At 33.8% G+C, this 18,244-nt stretch overlaps 1 protein-coding gene across 2 annotated transcripts in view; it reads left to right on the top strand.

Annotated features, from left to right (window-relative positions):
- The window catches only part of ARID2 (AT-rich interaction domain 2), a 148,174-nt gene that overhangs the window by 81,068 nt on the left and 48,862 nt on the right, over nucleotides 1-18,244 (top strand). For both annotated transcript variants that reach the window (XM_037009498.2, XM_037009506.2), the window contains 4 exons: nucleotides 4,895-5,028; nucleotides 10,354-10,572; nucleotides 13,589-13,656; nucleotides 18,107-18,173. In XM_037009498.2, the coding sequence (XP_036865393.2) occupies nucleotides 4,895-5,028; nucleotides 10,354-10,572; nucleotides 13,589-13,656; nucleotides 18,107-18,173 (488 nt within the window). The remainder of the gene's footprint in view (nucleotides 1-4,894; nucleotides 5,029-10,353; nucleotides 10,573-13,588; nucleotides 13,657-18,106; nucleotides 18,174-18,244) is intronic.

Raw genomic sequence — 18,244 nt, 5'->3', positions numbered from 1 at the left:
CTTATTTTTTATTAGTCTATCAGTTAGAGTAATTATTTGTTTTTGTTTCTGGAGAGCTTTGTGGCTTTTTATCCTTCTGCGTCTTTACATATGAAAATGGGTCTCTATTGTTTTAGATGAGCAACCTGATGGGGCGGGGTATCTTGTGAAATGACTTTTCTCCTCAGAACTGACGTTCATTTTCCGCTAGAAGTCAATTCTGAAGAGCCGCCAGAGCCTAGCGGCGGCTCTGTGACTGCGAGGAGGGTGGGCTGCGGGCCTTGGAGGCATCTTTTCTGTCTCTGAGCCTGACTCTTCCGTCAAGAGTCTGAAGGTTTTTCTCTTTTCATTAACGTTTGCACCTTGAGCACCCTGACACCCCAGCCCCAGGGAACTTCGACTCCTGTTCGTTTCTTCTGGTCTTTCTTTCAGGACTGTCAGGGTTGTTCTCTTCCTGTGTTTGGGCTCCTGTCCATCATACATGCCTCATTTTGTCCACCAGTTGTTTTCATTAATTCTTGTCCTTCCCACATTGAACAGTTTCCAAAGCTTGCCCTCTACATTACCTGAAGTGATCTTCTGCACTGTCAAATATACTCTTATTAATGTCCCCAGCCCCCTGACCCCCAGGGCATAAACCTGGGCTGAGAAATTTCATGACCTTTATGGTTTCCAGGCCACCATATTTGATTTTGTGCCTGGTGTTTCATCTTTAAGTTGCTTGTGCACCGCATCAATAGAGTTCCCGTCACCTGATGGCAGTCTCTCTGTATTGGTGCTTCTGGCAGGTACCCCTTATCTCTGGGTCTTTGGGCTCATTTTGACAAAGAGGCTACAAGGTGAAGTTTATAAATAATCTGGGACAACCACCAAGTTCAGCCCATTTTTTTCTGTAAGTTTCTTTAATAATTGCAGTCCTCTGGATCAGACACATCCTTGTATTCTTTTGAGTATCTAAAGGAAAGACAAATCAGACTTGCTTTTGATGTGTTTTGGCCCAGGGATCTTGTCCACTTTCCACTGGACCACATTCCTTTGCAAATTAGTCTTGTGGGTCCTGGAGATTGCGTTAGGGGACTAGAATTTCTAACTTACAAATGATGCCATCTCCTCTGTTTTTACTCTTTAAAGTTCATTGCAGTCGGATTTAAGGAAGAGATGAGTATGAGTCCTTGAAGTGCATCTTTTCCAAAAACATGTCAGTTTTTATGTTGAAGTGTTTCCAATCATGTATATTTGATTTTTTTCCCTTGATGAAAGAATAATGAAGAGTTTTCTTCATTTGTTATTCTCACTAATGTTGTTTTAATTTCTAGTAGTTCTACCAAAGTATCTACAGATGAAATTTTATGGTATCTAGGAATTGTTTTAAAATAATCTGGGAGAGGAATGTGAAGGTGGCTAATTGTGGTATGGATGGAACAAAACTGACCTTGAGTTGGTACCTGATGGGTACTAGTCTCTCTACTTTGTACATGGGCTTGGAATTTTATATTATTATAAAAGCTGTTTTTAATTTTTTCCAAGAGTTTAATTTTTTGTTTGAAAAAAATGTCTTTGAATTGCATTGTAGTTAGAGAATGTGCCCTATACAATATTTAACCTATTTATTGTGGGTTTCTGTATGAATTGATATACAATCAGCTTTATGATTTCTGTGATAATAAAAATCATGTGTCTAATAAATCAATCTTGTTGGTAATTATATTCACATCTTCTACTAATTTATTTTTTGTACTTAATCTGTCAGATACTACAATAGTTTAATTTTTCCCACATACATAATAATACTACCCTCATTATTTGATCCCACATGTTCTACATGGACTCTTTCCACCCGTTGTATTGTTTACACCTACTAAACTTGTTAATTGAGAAGTGCCATTTAAAGTAATTTCTGTACTATATGCTAACTCACCATATTTGTCTCCTTCCTGAAAGTCTGTGACCAATGACATAAAAGCCACGATTGTATTATATTAATTATTATAACAAAATAATTAAATGCCAAGTTGAAGAAAAAGAAGATACAGCTTACCCTACCTGAATCTGTTTGGATTGTTGAACTAGAGAACCTAGTTCTCTGGTTTCCTGGTGTGAGAGTTCCTGCCATTTGGATTCCAATATTTAGCCAGTCTTGAGTTAAATATGTAGTGTACTAGGCAGATTACTGTAAGAGCTCAGTAAATACTTGTTTGATTAAATACTGAACTATTCAAGTGATGTCAATGACTTTGAGAGGAAAGAGAAATGTATAGTCTAGCATTTGTACTTAAAGGAGTGAACACTGTATCCATCAGTGTGTAAGCTCAAAGTTGATAGAAAATTAGATGACTTAGACTTTGAAATGTATTTTACCTGCTTTCTTTGTCAATACTATTTAGTTTTTAGAAGTGTAACTCTTTGAGAAACCAAAAAAAAGACTTTGTGTTTATTTATTGACAGGGACAACAGATCAGAACTGACTGCCAAAACCTTAGTTGAATTAAGAAAGGTTGAGTCTCAGTTGGAAATATTTAATCATGACAAGGAGAACAAGTGTTGCCAGTCAAGCCAGGGAAATAAAAATTTCAAAAATCACAGCAATTTGCCTAACCACAAATTTCTGGGGATTAGAATTATGTAAAAAATCTGTTTGGAGGAATAGGGTTAGAATGTCCCAAGCAATGAGAAGTCATGTATGTTTTTTAAACCTTATGAAAATTTGAATTATAAAGCGTTATGTATGTAATAATACGTACTAATTATTTTGAGTATATAGCAATTGTGTTGTCAGTCACTCCATTACTTGTTCTGTTTTGGTTGTTCTGGGAGGGGAAAATCATATTTATGGTTCTTTCTTTACTAGTAATGCTTTCTTCCCCAGCTGTAATAAAAAACACAAATTTTAAATCTGCTCAATTATGAGTAACAAATATATAGAGAACATACAAAACATGTTATTAATGTAATATTTTGATTTTAAAATTCTATATCTTACTTTTATTTTTATTATATTTAGATAAAAATTATTTAATAAAGTATATTTTTAGTTTGTTTTAACCATTCTGCACCTAGTTCAGTCACTTATGAAAGACAGTACTCTCTATGCCTCTGTCAGTACCGTGCCTGAGTAATTTCATGTGATGTAGATCCATCATTTTCAGAAAAGGTCACTTAATTTTGAGCAGTGTTTCTGTCTAAATTTACAATTATTTTTCTTTTTATGATATTTGCATTAGAAATTCAAAAGAATAGGCTTTATGTATTTACCTGTTTAAGTCCATTTTGGGCTTATGCTATAGACTGCCTCTTTTCACATCTTTTTGTTTGTTTTGTATTTTTGGCCGTAAGTTCTGTCTGCTGGGGACATCCCCAAGATCAGGGAGAAATGTGTGCAGCTGCGTGCTCTCCTCAGTGCCCAAGGGCCACATCTGTGCATCTGCTGTGCTTTTGCGGACTGCATCTCTGGCAGTCAAGTGCTGGGTCCTGCAGCTGTTAGGCTGCCAGCTGGGAAGGAGTTCCTTGCTCAAGCTTACATGGAGAACTTGGAGGGAACTGAAAAGGACAGTTTAATTCCTTTCCAGGCTCAAAGATGTGAATTATTGTGCCTTGCAAAGCTGGAAAGGGGAAAACGAGGAATGATAATGATTTTCCATGTCATTAGTTTTTGTTATTTGTAAAATTATAGCTTCCATTCATCCTACCTTGAAAGTTAAGGTTTGGCACTGAAAAGAATACTCCTGATACATCTGTACGTTCATTGATACCCACCCTCCCTCATCTCAGCCACCTGTAACTGAAACAGCAAAGGGGTGGGTAGCTGCAGGACTTTTGAAATAACTACTAGTGGAGCTATGGTCTGCCTGGGTCAAGAGTGGCAGATAGAGTCATCTGTAAAATAAGCACATCGAGAACTTTGCTATGGTAAATGTAAGTCATTGTATTTAATCAGCTTAATGTCTTACTTGTAAAGTACAGTAACAAGTTTGTCAGTTACAGCATTGTATTTGATGGGTTTGACCAATTGTATCCCCATGTTGAAATCTTACTTGGGAATCTTATTATAAACTGGTAGGTAATGATTGATAGAGAATTTGCAATTTTAATTCTAATTAATATTAAGAAGATTGATCATACCCAGTAATAGTGATAGAGTGAGGGATACAGAAACTATCTTATAAATTAGTCATAATGTATTAGGCACATCACTTTTGGACGGGAATTTGGCTATATTGCTGTTTAAAGGGGTATAGCATTTCCACTGTCTCTCCAGAGAAAAATACTCAAAACAAGTGCAAGAGTAAGCTTATTGTTGCCTGATTTGTAAGAGCAAAACACAAAGCTGAAAGTAACTAAATGTATCACTGAGTTCTAGTTAAATTTACTATACCAATAAGATCAAATTATATAGCTGTTAAGAATTAGGTGGCTATATGTGAATTGACATACCTAAATACCTAAGATATCTGGTAAAAGACGTTAGGTAAAAATGTGCACAAAAAAGATACTGAAGTATGCATCTGATCCTGCAGTTGTCTCTGAAGAGTGAGATTGAAGAGGCCAGAATCTTCTCATTTTCACTTGGTTTTTAAATAACGCTGTATAATATTTTTTATGTCAGCAAATAAAGTCTGTTGCCATTCATTTACATATGGTTATCCATTGTATAATGGATACATGAGTACATGGATACTCCCTACTTTTGAATTTTTATATGAGTAATCGTGTGGTCTTTTCTAAAATACAGAAAACGTTAGAACCACTTCAGTGAGTTTCTCTGCAGTATTACTTCTGAAGTGATCATTCCACTAGTAAGCTTTGTGGTATTTTTCTTTTTTAATTTAGGGCCTCCAGTAAAGGAAAACAGATACACATGGTAGGAGTAAGATGTAACTTTATTTTTAAATCTCTGCGGTGTGTTTTTCTATTTCAGTTACCTAGAAAAGTACGAGAAAGTTCATCATTTTGGGGAGGAGGATGATGAGGTCCCACCAGGCAATCCGAAGCCACAGCTTCCTATTGGTGCAATTCCATCTTCCTACAATTACCAGCAACACAGTGTGTCAGGTAAACCTCACTGGAATTTAACATGGCATATTGGAAAGTAGACATCAGCCAATGCATCAGTCCCCTGCTGTGTGTATGGAACACTTGGCCTTGGGGTAATGCAGCTTTCAAAGGTCCACATCTAAGTGGTATCAGGGCCCTTTCTGTCATGGGCTGCATTAGAGTTCTGGTTCCAAGAATTTTCAGTTACAGATACCTAAATTTTCAAGTAAAGTTTTTTTCCTTACTCTTTTTGACTCATGGTCAGTTGAATCTGAATAGTCACTAAAAAGAGAAAAAAAAGGTCCTCTTAGTATTGAGGAAACCAAGAATACTTCTGTAGCACCCACTAGATTTTCTACAACTACTGGAACTCCCAGCCCCGAAATTCCTCAGAAGTGTTTCTAGCTATTTGACTATTTTCTTGCCGTACTACCAGGAATAAGATGTTTTCACTTATGTCATTCTTGTAATAGTTACAGAGGACTCAAATTGGAAGTAATCAGATTGAGAGTCTAATAAAGAAGTTTCTGAGTCAGAGTAGATGGGGGCCCCAGTGTTTGGTGCGTTTGGGTATCAGGGCTGTGATGACTGGGAAGAATGCTCCAGAGGCGTAAGCATCTCTTTTCTTCAGTCACCAGAATTTGGCCTAAAAAGGGAAAGATACATCTTTCTCAAGGGTATGTTCTTAATAAATTTATAATTTTCTAGATACTTATTCTTCATTGGTCCCAGTCTCTTATAGGTTATTCTTAGATTTTAAACTCTAATGTGCTGTCACTAATTTTTTATTTTATTTTCCATTATCATTTCTAAAGTGTCTTTGATATGGAACTCCATATTTCCTCCCCAGTCGATACTAACTGAAGAAGCGGTCTCTTACAATCTGTCACCACCATTAGAAGAGGTTTCATCTGATGCTTTTCTGTATTTAGGGCAGAGGGTGGTGAGTGCAAACCAAACCTAGCTTTGTTTTTAATGAGCAGTTTGTTACTACCTCAAGAACCAAGGTTAAAGGGGGTATTTTAGGTCACCATGTAGAGTATCATGCTACTAGTTGATGCTGACAAAATATAACAGGGTGACTTGTTAGGTGATTTGCTCCCTGTTCCCAGAAAGAACTAATGACTATTACTGAATCTCAAGGATGTTGTAGAAGGTGTTCCTACATACTGTCCAAGTCCCTTTTACAACCATTATTAACTTGATGGCTGTGTGATTCCTACATTTCAGCAATGGCAGAGCTGTCCCGTCTTGGAGCTTAAGTAGAGTTTGGTGTCTGCTACTGTAGTTTCCTAAACTGACCCGTTTCTATATTTGATCTTGTTTAAAATGAATTTGTTGCCTGATTCCATGTTGTTTTCTCCCTCAATTAAACTGCTTTACTTAAGAATGATGATGCAAATATTTCTGGTACTTCAGAAGCCTAGTGAGGGTCATTGTTAGGGCACACAGGTTATGGGAATGAACAGAATTGCTTAACCTGGTGATAATAACTCCTCCCTGACGTGTTGTCCTATGCCTGTCTCATTTTTTTTAATAGGAAAATCCGAGCAGTTCTGTAACATATGTAGTATGAGAAAACCAGGCTGGGAACTCGTAAAAAGAAAGAGAGTTGGAATGGGTGGGGAACATCAGACTATAGTGTATCAAATTCATAACAAGAAGGCGTGGTGTTTCAGGGCAGTTCTTATGAGTGGAAAGGTGCTTTTAGTTTTTAGGATCCCATAGCAACATCATGCATGATGTTGCTCTAAAAGTGAGCACTGGTGATTATTTTTGAGTGCCGTTAAGGAAAATAGAGTGCCCTTTATAGCTGTGTGTGTGTGTGTGTGTGTGTGTGTGTGTGTGTGTGTGTGTGTGTGTGTGTGTGTGTGTGTGTGTGTGTGTGTGTGTGTGTTAAATAGACCCCAAAATGGAATTACCTAGTGAGAGATTAAGAGCCTTAAGGAAATTTTAGTTATAAATTTTAAAAGATTTGTGTCTATATTTGATCATATAGCCCTATTGTCCTTTGAGGTTTTGGATGAATGTCTTTGGATAAATATTTATCTAGAGATACTTATATTGTTGATATTAAGAAAAGCTATTCTAAAACAATATTTGAAAGGTAATATAATAAATTGCAATTGGCAATGACGCCAGGACATTTGGTATGAAGTACAGTTCTACTCATAATGGTCAATTCTACAAAATGTCAAAAAGAATATTGTATAGTGCTAGAATGTGGAATCAAATTTTCCCATGAGAATATTGACTCATTTTGTCCAGTGACTTTGGGTGGCAAAAATTACTGAGCATATTTTGCCTTGCGCTTTAGGATCATCAAACATTGTCATCAATATGTGGTGCTTTGCCATTTATTTGCAGTTTTCCATACTTTTTCTTACTGTAATCCTTTGGTTTCCTTCTTTTTCTGTTTTGCCTCATCATTGGTTTGGATACAGTCTGTTCAGCAGAACTATAAGGCAGGATTATTAAGAACTTTTTGCTAGTGGTCTCTTACACTAAAATTAAAATTTTAATTTTTAAATTAAAATAAATATTTAAGAATTTGTTTTCAATATAGCAGAAAAATTGTGAAAGGCAAAATTGATAAATGACAACTCATTGAAATGAACAATTGTAGGATTTTAGTGCTAGCCAGGATTCTGGTGATCATTTAATCCAATCCAGTCTAAGCATTTTGGTAAAAGCCAGCTGTGCTGTCTATTTGCATTTTTGGTAGATAAATTTGGAAAAGTTTCATACAGCAAGTTTTTCTTTGTTTTTTTGTTTTTGGTCATATCAGTTGTATTAAGTAAATATTTTCCTTTAAATGTCCCATATTCTGACTTAAGCAACCACTGTGGATACCAGTGGAAGTGATGTGCTGTGCGGCCCCTGCGGTGCAGATGGCGCTCCGGGAGCAGCTCCCCCTCCCTCCACACTGAGGCACCTTGAGAAGTGGCTGCTTCAGACTGACTTTGTCAGCAGTGATCTGTTTCGTATAAACTTTGAGTCAGGAATGTTGAAGATAAATTTCTAATCCCATTCTGATTACAGAATTATAGCTGTTTGATCATATATTCTTGGGGAGGGGAGGAAGGATCTTAAAATGTAAGCATTTTCTCTTACATTGTCTTAGGGCTCTTTACCAAACCTGATATAATTAAGGGACTTTTCATAATTAGAATATTTTAAGATTTCATTTTAACTGGAGGTGACTTTGGCATAGTCTTTCAAGTAAGGATGTACTCAGTTGAGTATCTGATGGCGCCTCATTTTTCAGTAATAAACAGCAATTTTAGGATCATATTGAAAGCACATCGACAGTGTTGTGGCGGTTATCCATGGGAATTCCACATTGGTTCTGTTCAGGAGCTCGGCCTGAGAGTTCAGTGGAACCAGGAAAGCTTAACTATTGCTGAGACTTGGCTCTTCCTCACCAATTACAGGGTATTGCATAGAATACTGCAACTGTTCCCTATCCTCACCTTTCTGTTGCTTTTTCTCCAGATGCTTCTTTTATATTTTATTTATGGGGTATTTCATTTGTCAAGATTAAAAAAGTTACTGTTCAACCTTAAACATTATAAAGAATCTGTGTCGTGTTGTTTATAACTGTTGTGGCACGTCTTCACCATTATATTATTGGAGAAATTTCTAGAATATTTTAGAATTGAGGAGACATCTATCTCCCCAAATGTCTACATTGGGAAGTGGAATTTCCTCCCTACGTGATTTTCTCTTACGGCATGTTGTGACAGTACAGTTCTGCTTGCATTCCATTTGGTGAGGTTTAAATAAGTTTCCTTTTAAAAATCCATGTTTCTGAAATGTTCCTTCTATAAGTTTTCAAACTCTTGTTTTCTTGCCTTCTCCCATTAAACTAGTTCATCTCTGTGTAAAAAATGTACGTGAGGCATGTGTCTAAGGAAAGCTACAGCTGCCAAGGCTTAGACTTCACCAATTAAGAGTCAGTATTTCTAGAGACATAAACAGTTTTTTATGGGTATAATTATAATTATAAATTAGTGTTCTGTAAGCCCATCTTTCCTACCTTCAGGTTTTTTAAAGTGTTTCAAGTTAATTTTCTATAGAAAATCTTAGTTACCTTGGGTGAGGCAAAGATTTCTTAGGACACAAAAGCATGAGCCAAAAAGGTAAAAAATTTTAAATCAGACTTCGTCAAAATTAAAACTTCAGTTCTTTGAAGACGCTGTTAAGAAAATGAAAAGCCCCTTTCAGGAAGAAAATATTTACAAAAAAGATACTTAGATAAAGTGACTCATATTCAGAATATTTAAATCTGACGATATTTGAAGTGCTGGTAAGGATGTAGAGCAGTGACTCTTGGTGCACTGCCGGTGGTGATATAGGACGGCACCCACTTGGGAAAACAGTTCCACAGCTTCTTACAGACTTAAACGTACACTTACACATGGCCCAACAATACAAGAGAAATTAAAAAATACTTCCGCTCAAAGTCCTGTACGTGAATGTTTATAATTATGTTCATCAGTGCCCAGAACTGAAACAATCCAAATGCCCCTCAACCAAGGAAGATAAGTAAATTGTGTCATGTCCAGTGGAGGGCAGCGAAAGGAGCAAACTACTGGTACGGGCATCATCTTGGGCAGTGACCTCAGAAGCATTTTGCTAAACGAAAACAATCAGACACAAGAGGCTACTACATACTGTGTGATTCCATTTATTTGGCATTTTAAAACAAAACAAAGCTATGGAACAGAAAGTAGATCAGTTGTCTCTGGGTGGAGAAAGGGATTGACTTTAAAGGAGCATAAAGAAACTTTTCTGGGGTGATGGAAATGCTCTATCCTCATTATGGTAATGGTTAAAAGACTGTTGTCGAAACTCATAGAATTATAGAACTAAAAAGCATGCAGTTTACTATGTTAACTATATCACAATATATCTGACCTGAAAAGGTAGTAATTCCCTACAGTTAAAGAAGATAGGCAGTGTGTATAAAATTATATAAAAAATCTCAAAGGAACCAGTCTCTGTGGCTTATAGGATATAAAAATCAGAATAAGTGCCTTAAAATGCAATAGGGATAAAGTGTAGGCTTGGTTAAAATAATTATAATAATAATTTTATAATTATAAAAATAATCATAAGCAATAATAATTTGGTACTGATTTCCAAGAGGGTGTGTACATTTTTTTGTGTTTTAATACTTTTTCAAGAATGTAATTTTAACCTAAGTTCAGAAAGTTGAACTCTTTAAACTTCTACTCAGTTTATATTTTATAAAAGAAACAAGTTTCTGTCCTGTATTCAGAACATACTAACCAAAATGGCTTCTAATCTTTAATGTACTTTCATTTTTATCATTTTTAGATTATCTGCGTCAAAGTTATGGGCTATCTATGGACTTCAATTCGCCAAATGATTATAATAAACTGGTGCTCTCACTGTTATCTGGACTCCCAAATGAAGTGGACTTTGCTATTAATGTGTGCACTCTCCTGTCAAATGAGAGCAAGCATGTCATGCAACTTGAAAAAGACCCTAAAATCATCACTTTGTTACTTGCTAACGCCGGGGTGTTTGACGACAGTAAGTTTTAAGCTGAAAATATTACATGGCCAGTCTATAAAGGGGTGATGGGTTTTTTTAAGGTTTTTAAGGAGAAATGCACTTTTTATTAGTGTAATAGCATTCTTTACTTAATTTTATTACATTAAATATTTAAGGTAATGAATGCTTGAGGTTTTTTTTAACTTTAAATATTTGAAGAATAAGTGTCTCACTGGAACTTTTAATAAAAAATCTGGGTTTTTCTTAGAGTAATATATGGGTTTCTTGATTTGAGGAGATTGATTAATAGAAAATTTTGATAGAGAAAACCAGGACCTGGGAGAAACTGTTTTCCTGAGGTCTGGTTCTGCTAGTGTGTGGTTATAACCTTTAACTAAACAGTTTAGGTCAATGCATTTGAGAATTTGCTGCCTAAATAATTAAAGTAAGATTTATCAAATATTTTATATCCCTTTTACTTGTAGGATTTGCTATTTATGGGTTTTTATATATAAAATTCTTTATTTTTGGTGAAATTATTTCTTATTAAACCCAGGTTACTTTTCAGACCAGATTTCTCATTTATCTGATTGTAGTTTAATAGTGATTTATACGTTTTGAAATCTTTCCCTGCTTATAGTTTTGTTTTTTTTTTTTAAATATCTGTCAGGTTATGTTACTGATATAGAGTTTGTTCTTGCTTTTCAACCTTGCTTCTACCCCAATACCATCGTAACTTTTGCCAGAAGTATATTGTATTAAAGGATAAGGTTTTGACATTCCTGAAATTATTTTATCATGTAGAAAACTTATAGCACAGTGGACACAGTCTGAGAGAGAATTTCTTAAAATATTTTATAAATTCATAACTTTATTTTCATCTTTAAATAGCAACATGTTTGCAAGTGAGTTCATTTTTCTGCAGTTTGATTTGGATTGAATATTGTATTTTTAAACATAATTTTATTTGAGATTATCTAAGTAGGATTCCTTATAATTTGACGTTACTTTGTATGAAGATGATATTGAAATTAAATAAATACTGGCTTCACTGGAACTATTCTTAGTTACATGGGTGAATGAATTATTTCTCAGTGTTTATAGTAACTTTGAAGATCTAAAATTGGTATATTTCTATCTCACTTTCATGGTAGGTTCCTAATATTTTTATCTTTTTGGCATTTCATATAGGATGGAGTTTTAAATTATTTCACTTTTTTTTAGAAATCTTAAAACGTTTTCAGATAGAATGAATATTCTCAAACTAGAATAATTCTAGTGAAGGCTCAGCATTTAATCATCAGACAAGGATTACATGTATATGTATGATAGAAGTAATCTTACCAGCTTTGGTGCACCGAGGCATTACATTCTCAAGATCCAATTTATTTCCATGCATCATTTAGGCACTTTTATTTAAAACATTAAATTATTTTGCTATATAGTAATCTGAAACTAGGAAGTTAGCAAATGCTTCTTAAGGAATGTTTCTGTCATTCCAGCATCAGTAGTTTAGAGTTCCAGAGTACATAGGGACTTTATGAATACCCTATGCTTAAAACACTGAATTTATATTATGAAAATAAGTCCTTCGACATAGAGGATATATTTGATTTGGTTAGGCTTTTGAGAGGTTCTGATTTATTTTTGAGAATGTGGAATTTTAGTTGAGAAATACATGTGGATGTCACTTTTAAAAGTATGGAATGTTTATACTTCTGGTGTGTTTGAAGAAAAACTAGTAAAAATTCCATGTGACAGAAAATTTATTTTCCCATCTTATATTGCTATCCAATATTCTTTTCCCAGTGAAGTTTTTCTTCACTGGGTTTTTTTCAAAACAAACAAAACCTTGTCTCTCTTTAGTGTGTGGTCATCATTTTCTGATTAAGCTGCTACTGTATATGTAAGTTTGATATTTTATGAAATTCTTTAGGTCACTATAGTTCATTTACTTATTAACAACTTTCACATCTATTCTTTGTATCATTTCCTTATAATCTTAATGTTTAAATATCAATGATAAATGTAACTTACATTAAAATTTATTATTCATTCTTTTTAATACTTTTCCAATGAAAATTCTTATTCTAACCTATTTTACTCAATATTAAGTAAATATGAGGTCTGAACTTAAAGTATAATAAACTGTAAAGACTCAGTAAATCTTTTACAGCAGAAAATACATTCATTTGTTATGACTGTCACAACACATGTGTTAAGGAGGCTGACTTCTTTTAAAAGAAGTACACTTACAAAACTAGTTTTTCTGTTAATATTTGCCACAGTATAGTTTCTTTCTGCATTCTAAAAGCAGTAGGTTTTGTTACAGAATTAATCTCTTGATGAGAACCTGATTTTTAAAGGAAGTTGTATATTGTGTCACATTTGTATCATTGCTTTACTGTCTGTCCTATGACTGACAATATGAGCTGGCATCATAAAGGACAAAAAAGGATATAACATGTCCCTGTATATGCCTCAGCCTTTTCTGTGTGGGGTAGGGGCAGGGTGTTACTAAGAAGCAGGCTTTGAAATGGATGGTTTGACTTGTCTCCTTAAACAACTTAATCAAGAAATACAAACCATAGTCCTGAGAATGATTATTAAATCAGATTTCATTTGTATACTTTATTTCCAAAGAATGCCCTGCCCTATATTATTTGAAATACAAATTACAAAATTATTTTTTAATTAATATGAACATTTAAAAGTGTAACAATCTGCTATCTAATAGGAAGAACGTAAGTTTGACTTTGATATTCTTTTGCTGCAGAGTAACTGTTACAGTTCTCTTCATTTCTGTATTGTCTATATAACTATTATGAACGTGAGTTGTGTGTTTCTGGTTTATAGAGACACAAATTTTCTTTATAGTCTACAGTTTAAACTATATTTCAACAGAGATCATCATGACTTTCTGTCATTGACTATGAATTTTTAGTGAACAAGATACAAAAGTGTGATTTTATTGTTTTTCTAAATCTAGCTATTATTAAGGAATTAAGTGAAAGAAATAATTCCATCATACTGAATATACTATTTATTCTTCTAGCTTTAGGATCCTTTTCTACTGTATTTGGAGAAGAATGGAAAGAGAAGACTGATAGAGATTTTGTTAAGGTAATTCAAAATTACAGTACTGAACCACTGAATTATGTGTAGCCCAAGGCCAAGGATCAGTGGTTGCTTTTTTGTGTATGTGATACTATCCACACTTTAATCTTTAGTATAATACATAAAGATACCTATTTGAAAGTTGTGACTGAGTAAAAAAATCTTAGAATAGCTAATAAATAGAAATAAAGCTCTTAGTTTATTATGCATTAATTCTGAGATTGGTCAACCCGTAACAGAAGCAGTAAATCTAAGAATACCCAGATTCTGAGCAGCATTCTGGGTAATTCCCTTAGCACTGTTTTTCATTATACCTAACCAGTCTTCATCTGTGGCTAATATGCTACTTGACTGATATGTTAAGTTTCAGAGGCTGTGTTTTAAGCTCTAGAAGTTCTCCTTGTAGTTTTTCATTTGCCATTTTTTTGATCTTCTCCACTTATTTTTTAATTAAAAATATACACTTAAAATATATTTTATTAATATTATATATAAATTAAACAAATGTAAATATAAAATATATTACAAATAACATATAAAATCTTAATCACAAGTTAAATATATATCTACATACAAGCACACACACCTTGATGACTCTAATATCTAAGCCTCTTGCAACCCTGCTTCTACTTACTCTGACTACAGGTGGGTTATTCCTTTGCGTTTTATAATGCTGGTTTATACATTTCAGCAGACTTGTTTCTGTGGAATTTTTGCACAGATTTTTCCACGTCTCTGTTGCATTTGCCAATCATCTAAAAAGAAACACCGATCAGAATGACTTTATATTAATTTCTTTATTGGAGATTTCCTGATGACTGATAGTGAAACCAAAACCATGGACGTTGCAGAGCACACTAGTTCTGAAATATTTAGGAGATTATTTTTAACTCAAAGCTCAATGACAGACAGCCAATTCCTTTTCTCTCCCTTTCTTTGAGGGTATAAGCCTTCACATTTCTCTCCATGATAATGGGCTTCATATTAATTCCCCACTTCACAAGCTGATCCAAAGTCCTATGTACTGTCCTCGCCCCACCCATTAAGAGTCAAGCCTCTTGGTTGTGGTTAGACCGAAATTACCTGACCTTCAGAAAATTGGTTAAAGTATAAATGTTCATTTACTTGTGGGGAACGGGGTTTGTCAGTATGATCACTGATCACGTGAAATCACGGAGACAATGTGTTGAAGATGATTGGATGGTCACTTCTGTTGTAGGTGTTCATTGATTTCTGCTCTCTATTTCTTTATGCTCTATTTGGGCTTAATTTGCTACACCTTTTCTAACTTCTTGGGCTGGTGCTTATTAGATCATTGATTTTTGTTTTTATTTTTATAATACATAAGTTTAAAATCATAAAATTCTTCTGAGCACACATTTAACTTTATTCTTCCAATTTTGATATTTCATGTTTTTATTACAACTCAGTTTAAAATATCTTCTCATTTCCATTATGATTTCTTGTTTGATACATGGAGTATTAAGAAGGGAATTTTCTCAATTTCCAAAAATATACATAGTTTTTCTAGTTTTCTTATTAATATCTAACTGAATTTCACTGTGCTCAGAGAGAACATACATACTTTGTTACATTTTAAACCTTTGAAATGTTTTCATCTTGTGTTTGATAGCATTGATCAGATTTTATAAACACTCCATGTGTATTTGAAAATAATACATATTCTGAAGTTGGATATAAATTTCTATATAGTGGGTTAGGCCAACACAGTTAATTATGATATTCATGTTCCACATCAGTGCTGGTTTTTTGTTGTTGGTGGTGGTGTTGTTTTCTTTGTTTGTTCAGAGAGAGGTATGTTAAAACACACAGTTTGATTGTGGATATGATTCTTTCTTCTTATAGTTCTATCACTGTATTTTTTTATAGTTCAAAACTTATTTAGTGCATACATATAGTTATAGCTTTTTGGTCAGTTGAACATAATATAAAGTGTCCTTTTTACCTGTAAGGCTATTTTTTGTGTGTGTCTGGTATCAATAAAACTACATTAGCTTCTATTTGGTTGGTATTTATATGGTTCAGGTTTACCTTCAGTCTTTCTTATCCCTTTATTTTAGATGTGCTTTTTATAAACAACAAATATTTGAGCTTTTCTTTCCAGTGTGAAAAAACTTTGTTTTTAAATTCATACATTTATTCCATTTATGTTATGTAATTTCATTTCAACTGGGTTTAAATTTACCCTGTTTTGAATTGGTTTCTGTGTGTCCTGCCTGTTCAGTTTTTTTTTTTTCCCTTCCTCCTTTCTTGCCTTTTTTTAAATTGATTTGGTAGTATTGTTTATTATTCAATTTTCTGCCCACTATTAGTTTAGTATTTATACACTTTTTCTGTTCTTTCATTGGTTACACTGGAGATTATATTTTTATTTCTTACTAATTTACTAAATTAGTGTTTTTACCTCTTAAATAATGCAAAAATATTATAACAACTCCATCTCCATGTATTCACTCAACTCTTTATTTATATGCCACTTTCATTATGAATTACTTTGCTTTTCTCAGGCTTCTTAAAATATTAACTTACACTGTTGGTTTTAAACTTTTCTTCCTACCTAATATCAGCATAAAAAGCTAAAAATTCCCTCTATAAGCAGCTTTAGCTGCATCCCACAAGTTTGAGTTTTCATTATCATTTAGTTCAAGATATTTTCTTATTCTTGTGATTTCTTCTTTGATTAATGGGCTGTGTAGAACTGTGCTGTTTAATTTTTTTATTGTTTTCAAACTAGCTTTTATTAGTAGCATTATTGATGTAGTTATTACTGATTTTTAATCACATTCATTATTGTGAGACAACATATTCTGTGTGATTTCAGTCCTTCTAAACTTACCAAGACTTGTTTTATGGCCAGGCATATGGTCGTTCTTGGTTAATGTTTCGTGTGCGCTTGAAAACGATGTATGCTCAGCTATTGTTGGATGTAGTGTTTATTGATGACAAGGCAAGGTGTTTGACAGTGTTCTTCAGGATCTCTGTATCATTACTGCTTTTCTATATAATTGCTCTATGATTTCCTGAGAAATAAGTGTTGAAATGATCAACTATGGGTCTTTGTATTTCCTTTCAGTTCTCTCAGTTCTTGGTTCATGTATTTTTGAACCTCTGTTACTAGTTGCATGTACATTTAGGATCATTGTATTTTCTTGATGATTTATATTTTATTTATCATTATAAAATATTTCCCCTGACCTCTGGTAGTCCCTTGTCTGAAGGCACTTGTCTAATATTTATCTACATCAGTTTTCTTATGGTTAATGCTTCATGATAGATCTTTTCTATCCTTAGGCTTTTCATCTTTGGTGTTTTATAGGCAGCTTATATTTCATTGTGCCTTTTCGGCAATTTCTTCCTTTTCACCAGGGTGTTCAGACCTTTTTGCTTTGTGAAATATTGATGTGGTTGAGTTTTGACTCTCAGCTTTTATTCTGAAAATTTTATTTCATCTTTATGTTTGAAGGGTATTTTTGCTGGGTATAAAATTATATCTTTCAGGATAGTATCTGAGCACTAGGTAATGTATTGCCATCTGATTTGCATTGTTACGAGAAGTCATTGTCATTCTTTCGGTTCTGCGTGTGATGTGTCTCCTCTGACTGCCTTTACACTACTCCTGTTATCACGATCTTTAATTGGGTTATTATGTGCCTTGTGCTTTGCTTTGCTTTCCTCACTTGGGTTTCATTTAGTTTCTTGGTTTGGTATTTTTCATAAAATTTGAAAAGTTTTGGCAATTGTTTCTTTAGATTTTTTCTCTTCCTATTTTTCTGGGACTGTTGTATATATGTTATACCATGATACTGTTCCACAGGCAGCTGAGGATCTACTTACCGTGTTTAGTCCTTTTTTTCTGGATGCTTCATTGTGGATACCTTTCTGTTGTTATGTTTTCATTTTCTCTTCTCCAGTTAAGCCCATCTAGTCATATTATTTTATTTCAGATATTACATTTTTCAGTTATTGGAATTCCATTGATTATCTCTCATGTCATCCCATTTCAAGTACTAATGAGCATAAGCCATATTTATAGATATTTCCATACCTAGAAAATGATCTGAAAATATCTGTGATTCATATTAATGACAGTGTCACAGGTATGTTAATATTACTATGATTTGTTGTCTAACAATTGGATTTGAACAAAATGTTTCAAGAAATTCTGAACGTCCCAATCAAGCTCACAGGTATTCGGATTTCTTTCACAGACCTTTTGGGATCTGCGGGCCCCATGCTGAAACCCCTGGTCCAAAATAATAAGTACCTAGTACTTAGAAAATCAAGCATTTATGTCAAAGAATGAAGTATATAGAATATGATATCTACATGAACTAAAAAACAAGTAGAAATATTACAGTTTCAAAGTATGTGTAACTTTTTAAAGTAATAGAATAGTTAAATTGTCACAATTAAGTATAATAATTTCTCATTACAGTTTTGGAAAGACATTGTTGATGACAATGAAGTACGTGACCTCATTTCTGACAGAAACAAGTCCCATGGTAAGTTAGTGAGGTTTTGTAGTAACTTTCAAATATCAATAATAATAAGTGAGGTACCAATTTAAGTACAA

Source organism: Manis javanica, chromosome 15 (genome assembly GCF_040802235.1).
Source record: "Manis javanica isolate MJ-LG chromosome 15, MJ_LKY, whole genome shotgun sequence".
In the NCBI taxonomy this organism is placed as follows: Eukaryota; Metazoa; Chordata; class Mammalia; order Pholidota; family Manidae; genus Manis; species Manis javanica.
This window is presented reverse-complemented; position numbering and strand designations above follow the sequence as displayed.